General features: G+C 37.0%; 1 protein-coding gene across 1 annotated transcript in view; it reads left to right on the top strand.

Moving 5' to 3' along the window:
* COG5 (component of oligomeric golgi complex 5) overlaps positions 1–16074 on the top strand; it is a 193147-nt gene that overhangs the window by 118694 nt on the left and 58379 nt on the right. The window contains exons 8-10 of the mRNA XM_075024853.1: positions 6175–6340; positions 7305–7417; positions 7513–7590. Coding sequence (XP_074880954.1) covers positions 6175–6340; positions 7305–7417; positions 7513–7590 — 357 coding nt within the window. The remainder of the gene's footprint in view (positions 1–6174; positions 6341–7304; positions 7418–7512; positions 7591–16074) is intronic.

The raw sequence follows: 16074 nt of genomic DNA, 5'->3' as shown, positions 1-16074 counted from the left end.
TTCATTGGCATTTAATTTCTACTGTTAGTTTTTTGTTAATTTTTCCTGCAGTTAAAATAGCTGAGTGGTACTGCAAAGCAAGAATTCCAACAATACTTTGTAAATTATTAATTCTGCTCAATAGGTCATTTTGCCTTGGCTGTGACTGAGGTGGCTAAGTTTCCTTCACTGCTTACCTGCTTGAGCTCTTTAAATTGAATTGCAACTTTTCCTGGAATAATTTCTCACTTTTTTCACTTTTGGTGTCTATAAGAGATGACTAAGAACTAATTGGTAGCTGCAAGTGCTTACAAACCCTTCCTTGGTCACTTAGTCTTCAAGTAGTAGTACTTGTCATTAGGGGTAGTAATGTTATTTATGGGAAAATTATTTGAAAGAGGCAGTGTGTTGTAGTGGTAGCAAGAGGGGAGGAGGAGTAAATACTGTAAATGAAGGTCTGACTGGGGATTTTGAGCTTCACAAAGGGGTCCTTTTTTGATTATTTAACTGACCTTGTAAAGCTATACTGTTTTGGCAGTTGCAACTGCTATCTTATACAAACAATATTTGCTGTGTGAAGTAAATGTAGAAAAGTAACTGAAATAGTTCCCAATATAGTCAATCTACTATCAAATGAAATTATTTAATACTAAATGTCAGTCAAAAATACGCAGAAGTATCATTCTGGAAACTCTTTTTGCCTTAACTCTGGAAGGACTGCAATAAACTTTTATATGCCCTGTCAGAGAATATATGTTAGTTTAAAAGTTTGGTTATTTCAGTATGTGTCCTGTTGTAGGGTTATTGTATTATAATGCTGATTATTTCTTGATGGCTAGGGAATGTTGTGGTTCTTTTCAAAATACTATTCATCGTATTTCTTGCTTGCCACATTGTCTGTTGAAGTGATACCTGGACTAATTAGTAATTATGGACTTTCCTTCAGCTAAGCAACATATGTAATTCTTTTTGTACTGTGTTACGCTTTTAGTACTTGTGTATGGGACATGGTAAACATTTTACGACATAAGAAGTAAGGATGTGGCAGCACACTGAAATCACAGCTGTTGAATAATATGTATATGTACATATATATAGCAAAAACTTTCTGTTGTGTTCCTGCCACAGCCTTTTCTGAACAGGGTCATCTGTTCTCTGCAGAGTAATAAAGATTTTTGGTCAGAGTCACTGTTCTGCTTTTAGTAAGCAAAACAGACATGTTCTTGTGTACATTAGTAGCTATGGAACATCATTTCGAAGTGAGGGACTAGTCCAAGTTTGACTTCTCCATAATTGGTGCTTCCAAACTGTCATGTGAAAGAACATTTCCTCAGAGAGCTGTTCTGATTATGTGGTGCAGGCACTTGTGAAATTTAACTACATGACAGTTAGCAATTAATTAGATTTGTAACACTACTTCTTTATGAAAGTAGTTGTAATTGTCACAAGTAGTATTGACCATAAATATTTTGAGCAATTAACACATCTTCATTTGAGAAGGAAGTTGATAGTCCATACAGGTGAAAACCCTGCAGCATAGAGTCATATGGACAGACTTGCACTGGATAAAGAAATAATGATGTGAAGTTCCCTAAGACAGCACTGGTTGGGCAGCAAAGGTCCACATGGTGAATCCCATACCCTGAGAAGTTTGAGTGTGAGTTGGGAAGCTGTGTTTGTAGCACTTGAGCCAATTAGTTTTGCCTGTCATCCAGGTTTCTTATTTTTGGTTCAGCCTTATGCTAGGAATCTTCCTGTCCCCAAATTAGCTCAGTGTCATCACCACACTCCCTTGTGAGGAGCAGGCTTGCTCGTCCAAGCTGCGTTTCTAATGATGAAGAAGAATATTGCTCTTTATTTAGCTATGCTTTCAGAAGATTGTTCTGATAACACTAGTAGCAATCATATGGTATGAAATGAATCGAAAATGATGTTAGTAAAATGAACAGCTCTCAATGATAGAGAAAATGAGCAAATGCATTTGGTATGAACATCTCTTCATAGTTGCTGCTGAATGACTATCTTTATTTTTTGCTAAAACATAAATTGAAACATTCATGCCTTCTTTCAAGTGGTGGCTAATATCACCCTTCCTACCAAGCTATTTAATATATTGTCTGATGGATGCTGAGAAACTTTGATGTTTTTAAATATTTGCGACAGTTGCTTTCATGGTAGAACTTGCTTTTGAGCAAGTTGATTTTTTTTTTTTCTTTTTTTTTCTTCATATGTTGAACTGATGATTCACTGAGTCTTCCTAAGCTCTTAATTTTCTGGAATTTAGTTTTCATGTATCTGTAACATATTATGTTGTGACATGCCAGATGGAGGAGTGCTTTGAATGGAGAAGGATATTATTGGTGGACTTAACTCCATTTCTCCTTAGCTCCCTGCTTCATTATGATTTTTGCAGCCTGAAGATCACTGTAGTTAATCTTTGAGTAGGTGGTGTTGTAGGCCTACAGTTCATGGGGTCATGGTTTTATTTCACTTGTGTATGGTTGTGTTTATGCACATTAGATTATACTGTACTGCTAACATATTACTAAATGCTGTGCTATTTTTCTTTGCCCGCTACTCTCTTGACTGCCATAACTTAAAGTTTATGGCATATGTACAAATATTTTTAGGATGCTAATTTATTGTGTAAAAGGGTATTTTCTTCTCAGACACTACCTTGTGAGAAGCAGAATTGTGTCTTGCTGTTGCTCTAACTGCCCATACATTTTTACATAGTAAAACCAGCCTGCTTTGTGTTTGGTAAAAACTACTACTTCTGAGCCTTCATTTACAAAATAAGACACTTAAAAAAAAAAAAAGGAACAGAGGGTCTTACAGACAGAGATTCTGAGGAGAACACTTAAAAATTGCTAAGTATAGTTGCCTGCAGTGGTAGATAACTTGATTATACAACACTGCTAATAACTCACTAAATTCCATCTCAAAAATAGTTATATTATTTTCCCTATTGTTCCTGTTGGATAGCTGTTCTGAATATTATTCTCTGATGTGATTCCAGTTTCCATTGTAAATCACTTCTGTAGTCAGGTTTGGTTTTGTTGGTTTTTTTTGTTTGTTTGTTTGTTTCACTTCGAGTGCATGCTTTCCATTTGATAAAAATTGTGGCAATCTTTTGACTCTCAGAAAAGTTTAGCTTTAAGCTTTCTTAAAGAGAAAGAAAATATTAGGGGCAAATTCTTATAAATAAAGTCTGTTGGTAGTGGCAAATTCTGCAATACTGACTCTCAAATTTTAGTCCAGTGTGTACTAATGATAAATAGTCTAATTTTGAAATGTATATGCAAGCCTGAAAGTGCAATAGTTTGTTTTCTTCCTACTTTCCAACATTTTCTTTCCACATAATAATTTTTGTCCCAAGAGATGCTCCATTTTTTAACATATTGTCTGAACGTAGAAACTAGCTGTATGTAAAAAATGCAGTTCTCTTAGGATTAGTGATAAATCAACAATGGATGTTATATAGCCTGTCTAGGGCATAAAAACACAAACTGTTTTTTGAGGAGAGAAAAATGCTATATATGAAACAAAGATAAAAGATATTTTATTGTGCATTGTCAGGGTTTGAATATATCTCCAGTTCCTGGTATACAAGATGAATACATGAGCTAGAACCCCTCTCTCAGTGACCATGCCCACAATTTAAAGCAAATAAGAAATAGGCCACCTGCATAATCTTTGTTCTATTCTGATTTTAACTTTGGTACTAGATTTAGAAGATACGTTGAGTGAATAGCAGGTTTCCATAATGATGTTTTTTGGTTATTCCCTAACTATCCCTAACTTCAGAATTAATTGTTTGACAGCTTTTGGCTAAAAACAGTTCTTTTGAAACATAGCTCAGGTTCTGTTGGAGCACATTTTTGTGTGGTTCTTGACCAGTAGCTGCAGAGTTAGTTTGCTAAACTATGATATGAGAGCTCTGAGATTTATCTTTTGCCTGAAATTATTTGTGCCTATACTGCCTGTTTTTCAGGAAAGTAATTATCTGATCATTGGTTTTTCAAGGCTGGATAGTGCCCTGCTCACCTTTTGATGCTGTTCTATTTTTTTGTTAGTTAATATATAAACATTAGAGTCTGATTGAAATCTAGTTGAGTGCTCTTACTATAGTAGTAAGGTATTGATTTTATATTGCTGACTCTGCCTGTTTTTATAATTGCGTAAGTATTCTATAAGAATTAGAACAATTTCAACAGGAAAGACTGGTAAATGAGGTGAGTCTTTTCTATCTTTGCTTTACTTCCTTTCAGTTTCATTCTCTTTCTTCCTTCCAGTTTACTTTCATTCTATTCTCCATCCTCTTCCCATTTATATTTTCTTTTTCTTGTTCATTTTGTCCCCAAATTCCCTCCTTGCATTATACTACTATTCATTTTCTGACATCCCATTAATCTTCCAGTCTTTATGGCTTACTTTCCCACCTCCACAAGCACACCCACAGGATGCTTAGAAATTTTACAGCATACCCAGTTGTCAAAAAACTAAACCTACAAGTCCCAGACCCATAATACTATGCTGGGAATGCTCATTAACTCCCACACTGTTTGGAAAAAGAAACCGGTACAATTAGTATAAGGTCTGTAAACCATAATACATGCCTAATATTCCTTTGCTTTCCACTAAACCTGGAAAGTCCTCATTGGAGTTGGGGAAGGAGATGTGATCTGGCTTTTTTGCTTCAACTATGGTTCTGATCTTTGCAGAATCCCTAGAAAGAGTGACAGGAATGTGTAGTTATAGTGCTGTGACATCTGAAACATTAGGTTTGAGGAGAATGCCCTGTTGATCAATGAATCAGAAAACCCGTTGCTGTAGGTGGATGTACCAGCAAAAGAATCTTCAGCACAGCAGCTGCATCATAGCTTTACTGCTGTGGTAGTGCATGTTCCCCACACTTGAAAGGCAGATGACCACCCCCCCTTTCTTTGACTCAGGGGTGTCTGGCTGAAAACAACTGTGACCTGGGGAAGATGAAGCAGAATTGCATTGGTCTTGGAGCAGACCCTTTCAATGTTAGTGGCTGCTACCGCTGCAGCCACCAGCAGGAAGGGTGCAGTGGTATAAGGTCTCACTGCCAGAGGAGTGTCAAAGTGGGGTTTCTAGTGGGACGTGCCTGTGGTCTCAGACGCTTCTGTCCAGTCTGGGTGCCAGGATTTCTGCCAGACCATGTTCTTTACTGCTGGCAGAAGTCACTAAGAAAAATGACAAAAGACTGCATCTCTAATGTGTGTATGATCAACTGATCGCCCCCTCCACTAATTGCCTGTGAATGCTAAATAAAAAAGCAGTATTCAGTGTATGGATGACAGTGCTTAGTTTCCAAAGACAGTAATTTGAGGCTTTTCTTTTCCTAAATAGCACCCATGTCAGTGTTTAGTGTTGCTCAGTGGAATTATTATCAGATTTAATCTTAATCAAAGGTCTCTTAAAGAATGGACCTGAATAGTTTTTGGATAGTTTTCACTCTCCTGTATTTTGGAAAAGCTCTGAACAATACAGAGACAATTGAGCTTTTTTTTTTTTTTTCCCCTCTCTCTCCAGGCTTTGGAAATGATCACGGTGTTGCTTTGCACTCTTAATTCTGCTGTGACGAAAATGAAGTTATTGTCAGTGTTAGAAATAGAAATGTAGAAATTCAAGCTTAAATTCTGCAGTTGTCAGTAGTAGGGGCTTGACCTGCTTGCCTCTGCTTATCCTTGGTTAGTATTTTTTTTTTAAAGCCTGTATCACATTTAATTAACTGTTTGGCACTTAAATGACAGTACTGTAACAGATACCACATGTTAAAACAATATTACTAGCTACACCATAGCTGAATATAGCTGTACTGTAACTAACCTTGGAATTATTGGATCAATCACTGGTGACTGACCTCAGGTTAGATATTGCTAGCAGTGCTTCCAGGTCCTTTTTTTCCATTCTTCTTATTCAGAGGATAGTGCCAAAGGAAGCTAAGCAAAGCATTGGTAGGCAATCAAAGGAAATAAATTCTCTCCTTTACTTTCTGTTCTTTGTTATGCAGTAAGGATGCCAGTTATTTAATGTTAAATGAAATGAATTAGCAGACTGAACTTAAAGAGGAACTTGCCCAGTAAAATGATGCCTCATCATGATAAAAAAACCCTATGGCACAGTTAAAGATAATAATTATTTTTGAAAATCTTCTTTCTCTAGAATCCTACTCAAGTGGGAACTGCTCTTCAGGTTTTCCATAACCTTGGGACTTTGAAGGATACCATTGCTAATGTGGTGGATGGATACTGCACAGTCCTGGAGGAGAACATAAAAAATGCTTTGGATATCAAAGTATTGACCCAACCATCTCAAAGTATTACAAGAGGTATGATGCTTGTTTTACAGAGAATAACTGAGTTTTTTGACAGAAATACAGTGTGTTGTCAAATGGAAGAAACTCTCACACCTAAGCCTGTTATAGGAACATTTCCCTGCTTGCTTTAACCAGAAGAGGATGGGAATAGGCATGTCTCAGAAATCATTTAATACAAAGCCAAAGTTAGGTTTGTCTGTTGTTATTGGGCTCAGACAAATTCTTCTTTCTTTGTGTTGGTGGGAGGATCATGGGTAGAAATTATTTGCAAGCAATGGAACAAGCCTGAAACTACGTTGTGATGCTTTTGTCAGATGGAAATAATTTCAAAGCAGTATATTCAATATGAAGGAATGTTGCACCGTTAGACATTTAGATCCCACATGTTAGCTCAAATACCAAAGAATACAGAGGAATTGGGCAGCCAGGCAAATTTGAACTTTGGCAATATGAACATTTAAAGCTTTTTTTTAAAAAACTTCTGCAACAAGTTGGGGGTCCAGAACCATAATCATCAGCATAATAAAGGAATACAGCCCCTCTCAAGGAAAGTGATGGTTTAGAAGCTGCATGCCCTGCAGCTGGAATATCACTTTTTTTAGCAGTTTACCTATGCACTTAAGTCCTGAGCTGGTAATACCTGTATTTTTCACAGCCACTGTCTCTGCCATTTCACTTTGCTATTACATCCTGCAACAGTGCTCACTGGCATTACCTTGGTGTTTCTGTGGAGGTCTGAACAGTGGTAACAGTGATGAACATTGGAGTATCCCCACTAACTTTAGAGTTTAGTTGACTTCTCAGCTGAGACAACTGAGGCCATTCAGAAAGCTCTGTTTTGAAGCTATTTTAGGCTGCTTTAACTTTTTAAAAAAAATTCTTATGTCAGACTGCATAGAGATCTGTATTTCTAATATTTTAATTTTCACACATGAAAGCTGAAATGTGCTGCTGTGTGTTTTTAAAAACCATTTAGGTGGTCCTGGTAGAGCTGCTATGCCAACACCTGGGAACACAGCAGCTTTTCGAGCAGCCCTCTGGACAAACATGGAGAAACTCATGGATCAGATCTGTGCTGCTTGTGGACAGGTACTCATCAGCTAATTATTGTTTGTCTAGTCATGCAATTTTGCATGTAAGATATTAGATGTCAACTTTTCATCTCAATTAATTCTTTCTTACAGGTGCAGCATTTGCAGAAAGTATTGACAAAGAAAAGAGATCCTGTGTCACATGTCTGCTTCATAGAGGAAATAGTTAAGGTAAAATTTTAATTTAGCTGAATATGTTTTAGTAATTCTGTTCAGGAAAATGTGATGAGGGAATGCTTTTGTTTACAATTTTACAGTTCCATAAAAGTTTTGTAATTAAATTAATGCAAAGCGTTGAACGTCAAACTAACATCAAAAGCTATATTTATGGTCTCTGGGTTACATCTGTAGGGTATAAACATGTTCTTTTTATAATAATTTCTTTTCTTTAAAGGGAGCTGGTAAGGCACACTGTCAGTTTTTATTACTGATCATTAATGTCATTCCATAAAATACCATGTGATTCAAGTAATTAATTAAGTGTGTTAGTTTGCATAAGAAAATGTGTCTTCATCTTACACTTTCAGCCATCTATTTCTCTACTTCTTGGCAATTTCTTCCTTGAAAAATAATCATGGCTGTTCTTTTGAATACCTATTCTTCTCCATTCAATTGCATTGTTTTCTATTCATATTTGGAATAATTTGATTAATGGTCTTCCGAAATGTTAGGAACAGAGTTACTGAAGTTATCTCATCTACCTTAGTAGATGAGAAGAAACAGAAACAAAAGATGTGTTTATGCAGACATCTCCTTTTCCAAGTATATGGCTGGATTTTTAATTTACATGAATTTAATTTTTTAAATATGTTGGGGAAACTCTTCATATGCAAATGTGGTCTTCTCAACAGTGAAAGCAAATAATGAAGGTTAAATACAGCATTTAAGTTTGTCTGTTAAGCCCATCTCCAAAAGACACAGAACATCACTTTTGTATAAGGCACTTCAAGCTTCTCTTTCTGTGTTGTAAAAAAACCAAAACAAACACAAAATGCTTAGAAAAAAAGTTTATAAACTTCTAGCATATTTTCTTCATTAAAAAGTTTGATCCTGCAAAAACTATCTATTGCTGCCTTGGTGGAGCCCTTCAGTCTGTCAGCATGCTTAAGGAGAAACACAGAAACCTAGAGACAGAAGGAGGAACTCTGGAAGGCTTAGGAAGAGTTTGGATGGAGAGGAAGCTTAGATAAATGAGCTTTCAGTGTTCATGAGTGGCTCCCACCCTTAGCCTGTGCTTCTCAATTCCTCTCTTCCCTTTTGTAGAACAGCACTTGAAAAGGGGATAGGATTTTTTCCAGTTGTTGAGGATGATAATAGAGGGAAGTCAAAGGAAATCTTTTATCATCCTGGAGAATAAATGAACAGGGAGAATGAATCTCATTAGAAGCTAGATGCAGAGTAAGGAAAAACTCATTAGAATATAAAATAAAAGGCTTTTAGGTTGTCATATGCTAATCATGTTCCATGATCTCTCTGATTACCCTTCCTTTCCTTTGACTTCATACTGCAGGATTGCATCTAAGTGACAAATTGTATTTCCCAAATAAAATGCATCCATTTGTTTTTCCACAGTTATCACTGTTCCAGGTAGTTTGCTTTTCAACAGGTGTTTTGGTGTAGTATAACACCAAGCTGGATGCTTGTCATTCTCAGTGAGGCAGCTAAGGAGTAGTGGTACATCCTTGTATGATGCTACCAGAGTGCTCTCAGCATGACACGGTACTGCTGATGGCATTGATGCTTTACTTCCTTCTTACCTGAGATGGTTCACTGTAGCACAGTGTTTTTCTTGGCCCTTTTTACAGTTATACCATTCGTTCTAGTGTCCCTTGAAAAAGGTATGGCGCCAGCCTGCAAATGGGTGAAGTCACACCAAACAGTAGAGCTCTTGTTTAGACAAAATCAGACAAGTACTACATACTGCTGAAATTCAAGAGTACATACAGATGGCTGTATGGGAGAGTATGAATTGTTGTGTACATTGTGTACATAGATATAAGAAAGAAATTGATATTTTGCTGCTTACTAATGAAGATTCCATCTTGTATTAATCCAAACTGAAACAACATGCTTTCCTCAGCAAGTGTTCTGGAGAGGGAGAAAAGTTAGATTTTCTTTATTGTATTCAATTTCATTAATAAACAGCAAATGAACAAAACAAACTAAAGGTACTAACATTATACCCATTCGCTAGGGCAGCATGCCCATGCCAGAAGATAGGAAAACGAATCATCCACTCTACAGTCTGTGCACTAATTACTGTTACTGATGTCAACATTATTATTATAGTCATCTTCTGCAGCAGCTGCAGTACCACTTTGCCTGTCCATCTGCTTCCTTGTTTTGATTACTGCAGTGGAAGTATCATCCTAGGAAGCATAAGAGAGGAGGAGACCCAGCCCTTTTAAAGCACAAGTCCTTTAATAGCAAGGAAGCTACTTGTGTGTTTTGTGGTTTGGGTGTTTTTTTTGGTTTTTTTTCCAATCATTCTTTTCCATTGGGGATTTTTATGTCTTTCTCTTCACAGATAGCACAGCCTGCATTTTTTTCTAATTATGATCTCAAACATGTGCTTTCTGGCCTTCTAATTACCTGTTATCATAATAATATTTAGTAGTGTTGTATCATGTTGTATCCAAAAATGTAGTTTTAAAACCACTAGCTAATTAATTAAAGGATTCACAAACCCTCTCTGTTTAAAAAAAAAAAAAGGAAACAAAACAAAAATCTGACAGATGGAGAAACTGAGGCACAGAACTTGTAAGGTTTATAAATACTGGAGTTCAGCAGGAGGGCAATGACAATATCTGCATCTTTTCTACACGATGGTTTTTCTTACAGAATTCACTTACAAATTTTTCCATGATTAGATGTGGCCAAGAGTTAAGTGACATACCCGGGCTTACATGAGTATCATGGAAGATTGTGGAGATTAAATTTACACTGCACTTTTTTCCACTCCTTCTCTTTGCAGATCTAGCTTTTGGTATTTTTTCTTTGCCACAATATGAAATGAATGTAATTTTGAAAAGAAATCGTGCACTTATATACATTGTAAAAACCTTTACATGTCATACTAGTAATGAACTATAGATTAATTTTTAATCTGTAAATGTTAAAATTACAGATTTAATTTCAGAAAAAGATCTACAAGATATTTAAAGGAGAAACATTTCTTTTAAGGCTGAGTGGACATTTTTGTGGTTTTATCTAATGAAGAAGGCCTTTAATGACTAGATTTTAGTTGAGGAGCAAGGCTAAAAGGATTCAGAATTCATTAAGTTCTGATTTCTAGTTTTGGGGGAAATGAATAGAGATTTAATTTTATAATTTTTTTTAAAGGTAGGGTTATTATTTTCATAATGTTGAGGGTAAAAATTAAAATTACAAATAAGATTTAAATAATGTAAAATTGATATTTTTGTTCGCCTAATGACTGGTTATTTATATCACTTCTTTCAATTGCTTAATTCACCTTCAGAGAGCTAATAGGTTACTCCAGTTTGTTCTGCTTTATTGCTCCTCTCTTTCAATGTGTAGTGACTAATCCTGCCTCAGCTGTTTTAATACCTAAACTACAATTGACTACAGTGTAAGTCGCAGTAGAACATATCTTTCTGTGACAGCCACCTTCCTAATTAGAGATAAGAATCCCTCTAAGCCCCTTGTAAAAGAGTTGAAAATGATCTCTGATCCTCATCTATTTTGAGTCCTTCACTCCTACATAGGCATGAGCGAACAGTTCTGCAAAGTGAGAAGCAACCTTAAAAGCAGCAAATCATTTTGTAGGGTGTTTTGGGGTGGTCTATAGAAAGGGTGAGCTGGGGTCTCTCCGCTGGGCAGAAGGGGACTCCCTGTGAGAGGCCAGATATGCCCTTGATCACCTTTGATCTGCTGATGTCCGGCTTGTTCGCAGCTAAGGCACACCGCAAACCCTGTCATTTACATAAGCCTCTGGATAAAAAAGTGAGCTGGGAGTTGTAGGGAGTGTTATTATGTACTTTATGGAGGGCTCTTATCATTGCCTCTCCTGATGAACGTTTGGTGAGTAAGCAGTCTATTTTCCTGAGTTGTCAACACTGGCAATATGAGGTGTTAACAATACAGAAGGAAATGTCCTCATCATTACATAAGATAAAGAAAATAAATGGAAAATATAAATGTTTATTGCCCAAAGTGTACTTACATTTCACCTTCTTATTTCTCCTTCCTGTCGAAACTTGTTAAAATATGTTGCTGTTTTGAAATTATTCACATCTAACGTCACATATTCACATTCAGTTGACCCAATTAAAAAATAATCCCAAGTGGGAAGAAATGAAAAATAATCTAATTACTGCCTTATGTGAGTTCAGAAAATAATCTGGTTTTCACCTACAAGTATGTGATTTATTTTCCAGTATTTTTTTTTGTAGAAACAGAATTGGATTACTTGCATATTATTTCTACTGTAGTTTCTGTTTATTATTTAAGCAGTAACAAGGTACTTTGTGGAGATCTAAACACAGGTGAATGAGCAGGTTTTTGATCCCAAAATACCAAAGATGCTCTTTATTTCAAACATACAAATTGTCCTGCTGAATTCAGTTGCAAGATTTTTTGAGGCCTCTCTTAAAAAACTAAAAAGGTCTTACCAGTTAACAGTCCTGATTCTAGTTTTGAATGGATCAGTGTGTTCAGACAGCCATGCTAGAAGTAATTTGATTCTGATTCAAATGGGAGGGTCAGAGCCTGTGCAATGGTTTTCTAATGACACTGCATTCTCTCTAGAACTTTCTCTGACAGAAATGTGCAGCCGTAAATAAAAGGGATGGTGTGGAGGTTGCATGGGTTAGTAGGTTATAATGACCTTTGTTCTTTTTCATTTATGGTTTGTTGGGGTTTGTGCAAATTGCAGTTCAGTGATGATTGAAAATTATTAAATCAGTTGGTTTTCAGTCAGCTTGCTATTCGAGAAGAAATGCATTTACTAGAAGTGCCGCCTCTTATCATTGTTCTTGTCAATCTTACCTGAACAACTGCAGGCTGAGTGGATGTGGTAACAAACCACCCTTTCATCCTTGGATGGGGTATGTAGTAGTCAAGGTGAAAGTGTAGTTTGAATTGCTGGTGTACAAACTAAATCAGTTCTCTGGATAGAAGAAAGCTGTCAGGTCCCTTGGGTAGTTACTGGCTTTTGGAAACACTAAATTCATTTACTTCTAGCTGATACATATCTTGCAGGAATATGGGAGGATTAATTAATGTTTTAAGCAGTTTTGGAGATACAGGACACTGTTTAAGACCCAAGTATTTTTATTCCTAAAAATTAGTTTTTCTGAGTAATCATTTAAGAATTCTAATATTCTAATCGGGAAAATGCACAGTCTTAACTTTATTTTCTAGTTAAGAAGGTTATATTTCTTTAAAAAAACAGGGTTTGTTTCTTTTGTCAGCTGCATAAAGAGTCCTTTTTAAAATGTTGCACCATTGCTGGAAATCTAGAAACTATTACACCTTGGGTATAAACTGATCAACTCAGTGTAATGAAATTCTATGCCCTGCAGTAAAACAAAAAAATCAAGGTCATTTTTAAAATCATGGTGTCATTTATTGACATCTATTGACCTGCAATGTATAATGTAGACAACATTAGAAATTTAAATGCAGTGTTCTTTTAAGAAATTTAATCTTGACTACTTTGAGAAGATGGAAAAGCTTTATTGAAAACACACTTGGAATTTGTCTTTCTTTACTGATTAATTGCACTACTGAGGATGATGTCTTTTTGTTCACAGTCTAGCATTTGGCAATTATGTTGCTATAGAAATAGTGCAAATAGATTTCCTTATTTCTGTCCCATAAGATCTTGCCGTACAAAATTGTTAAATCATTTGCATTGTTGCTTTATTGGTGGAAAAAATATTTAGGCTGTCCTTTAAATGTCTCCTGTTTTTAGAGCAATGTTCGCAAGTCCCGTATTTCTTTATGGTGGAGCCTTTGATTACAAATAGAAAACACTGTATGTATTAGTATGCAAAGCCTGATTTCAGGAGCCTGCAGCAACTAGCTGCATCGTAATATTCACTATATTGTTTTACATTTCAAAGAGGCTTCACAATAAAGATGTTTTTCACATTCTACTCAAAGTATCAAAATTTCTACAGGGAAAAATAAGTTGGAAGTGATTGTCATGAAGTGGGAGCCAGTTTAGAATCAGTGGGTCAGATTTATTATTTGAATGTTAGAAATAGCTATTTTAGACACACACACAAATATGATAATTCACAGATGGGAAATTATACTCATTAAGTTCTAAATTTACAGTGTGGAGGAAATAGAGACATTTGTAAAAATAAATATATGTCTTTTCAGCATCTTCTTGCATTCTTGTCTAATACTGAAAAAGGGAGGTACTTTCATTCTTATTCCTTGAATTTAGATTTAATGTCAGATACTAAATAGTCATATTAAGAACAGAGCTCAAGAGATTTCATTTCATTAATAGCAAAGTTAATTAGTAGTTCAGTATGTTTTTTAAAAATGAGGTAAGCTGTTCTGTTTTTATGTTTGAGGAGACTGTAAATCGGTTTTGCAGGCTGTGGCATTAATATTATTGTAGAGTAACAGTGAATGCAGATCTTCAAATATCTTTGCTCTCATGGTACTGTTACTCAGCCCACTATTGTTCAGTGGTTTATTAACTTACTAGTAGCTATTAGTGAAAATGGGTTATACTTTTTGAACTGTGAAATCAAGTCACTTTCATGTGAATAAGTGGGAAGGGGTTTAGCACATGGATTCTGTCAGCCTGTACTTTTCTCCATCAAAGATAATCTTGTAATCCTGCAAACAGACAACATTAATCTAAATTTCAAATCCATACAGCTGGGTAATAATGTTGCTTCACAATATTAACAAGTCTGCATACATGCTATAATACAATGCACTAAAGATATAAAGACTACTGAATAAAAAAAAAATTTAATATGCAAGTATAAATGGTTTTTTACCTGCTGTTCATTCCATACCAATAAAAGAATACTGATCTGAATCCTTTCCTTACCACCAGTCATTGCATAGAAGATGGTTAAATCTGCAGTCTCTCTCAGTTGCACTGTGTGCTGTAACAGCCCTCTTTTTGAAGTTCTGAAACTCAGCTTTTTATGAACATAAGGTTGCTCATGAATGTCCCAGCTGAATGGCCAGGCCCAGAGGGTGGTGATCAGTGGCACAAAGTCTAGCTGGGGGCCAGTAACTAGTGGTGTACCCCAGGGATCAATACGGGGTCCAGTCCTGTTTGACACCTTCATTAATGATCTGGATGGCAGGATGTCCCCTCAGCAAGTTTGCTGATGACACAAAACTGGGAGGAGTGACTGATGGTCCAGAGGGTCATGCTACCATCCAGCAGGACCTCAGCAGGCTGGAGAAATGGGCTGACAGGAACCTCATGAAGTTCAACAAGGAGAAGTGCCAAGTCCTGCACCTGGGGAGGAACAACCCCAGGCACCAGTACATGCTGGGGGCCACCCAGCTGGAAAGCAGCTTGGCAGAAAAGGACCTGGGGGTCCTGGTGGCCACCAAGTTGAACATAAGCCAGTAATGTGCCCTTGTGGCAAAGAAGGTGAAGAGTATCCTGGGCTGCAGTAAGCAGTGTATTGCCAGCAGATTGAGGAGGTGATCCTTCCCATTATTCACCACTGGTGAGGCCACACAGGGAGCACTGTGTTGAGTTCTGGGCTCCCCAGTACAAGAGAGATGTGGGCACACTGGAGAGAGTCCAAAAAAGGGCCACAAAGATGAAGGAACTGGAGCATCTCTCCTACGAGGAAAGGCTGAGAGAGCTGGGACTGTTCAGCCTGGAGAAGAAAAGGCTCAGGGGGGTCTCATCAATGTATATAAATACCTGAAGGGAGGGTGCAGAGAGGACAGAGCCAGGCTGTTCTCAGTGGTGCCCATTTGACAGGACCAGAGGCAATGGGCACAAACTGAAACACAGGAGGTTCCCTCTGAACATCAGGAAACACCTTTTGCACTGTGAGTGTGACTGAGCACTGGAACAGGTTACCCAGGGAGGTTGTGGAGTCTCCATCCTTGGACATATACAAAAGCTGCCTGGACACGTTCCTGGGCAACCTAGTCTACGTGACCCTGCTCAAGCAGGGGGTTGGACCAGATGACCTCCAGAGGTCCCTCCCAACCTCAACCATTCTGTGATTCTCTTGACTTCTACCTTAAAATCTCTGCCTAAAAGGCCAGTTGGCTGCTTTGAATTTGGCATTTACTAAAAGTAGACCTTTTCTGTCCTAGACTAGCAAAAGCGTTAAACTTTTGCCATTAGAATATTAAATTTTCACACTTATCATGCTTGTATTATTGGGGAAAGACAACAGAATGATTTACTTAAGAGAACCTTACCTTAAAATACAGATAGCTAGTTTGTGTTCACCTAGAATGCACAAGCCTATGTTTGACTTGGCTTTCTTGAGCTGGGACAGAGAGCAGGATGAACCAGCACTGTCCAAATGTCTCCTGGCACTATCATTATTCAGTACTATCACACATTCTTGTTTTATCTAAAAAACTCTCTCTTGTAGGGAAGTTGCACAGTATTACTGTCTGTGCAGCGTATTGACAATAGTAACTTTATAGTAATAGTTGAAACGCAATAGT

The sequence above is a fragment of the Buteo buteo genome, chromosome 4 (assembly GCF_964188355.1).
Source record: "Buteo buteo chromosome 4, bButBut1.hap1.1, whole genome shotgun sequence".
Lineage (NCBI taxonomy): Eukaryota > Metazoa > Chordata > Aves > Accipitriformes > Accipitridae > Buteo > Buteo buteo.
This window is presented reverse-complemented; position numbering and strand designations above follow the sequence as displayed.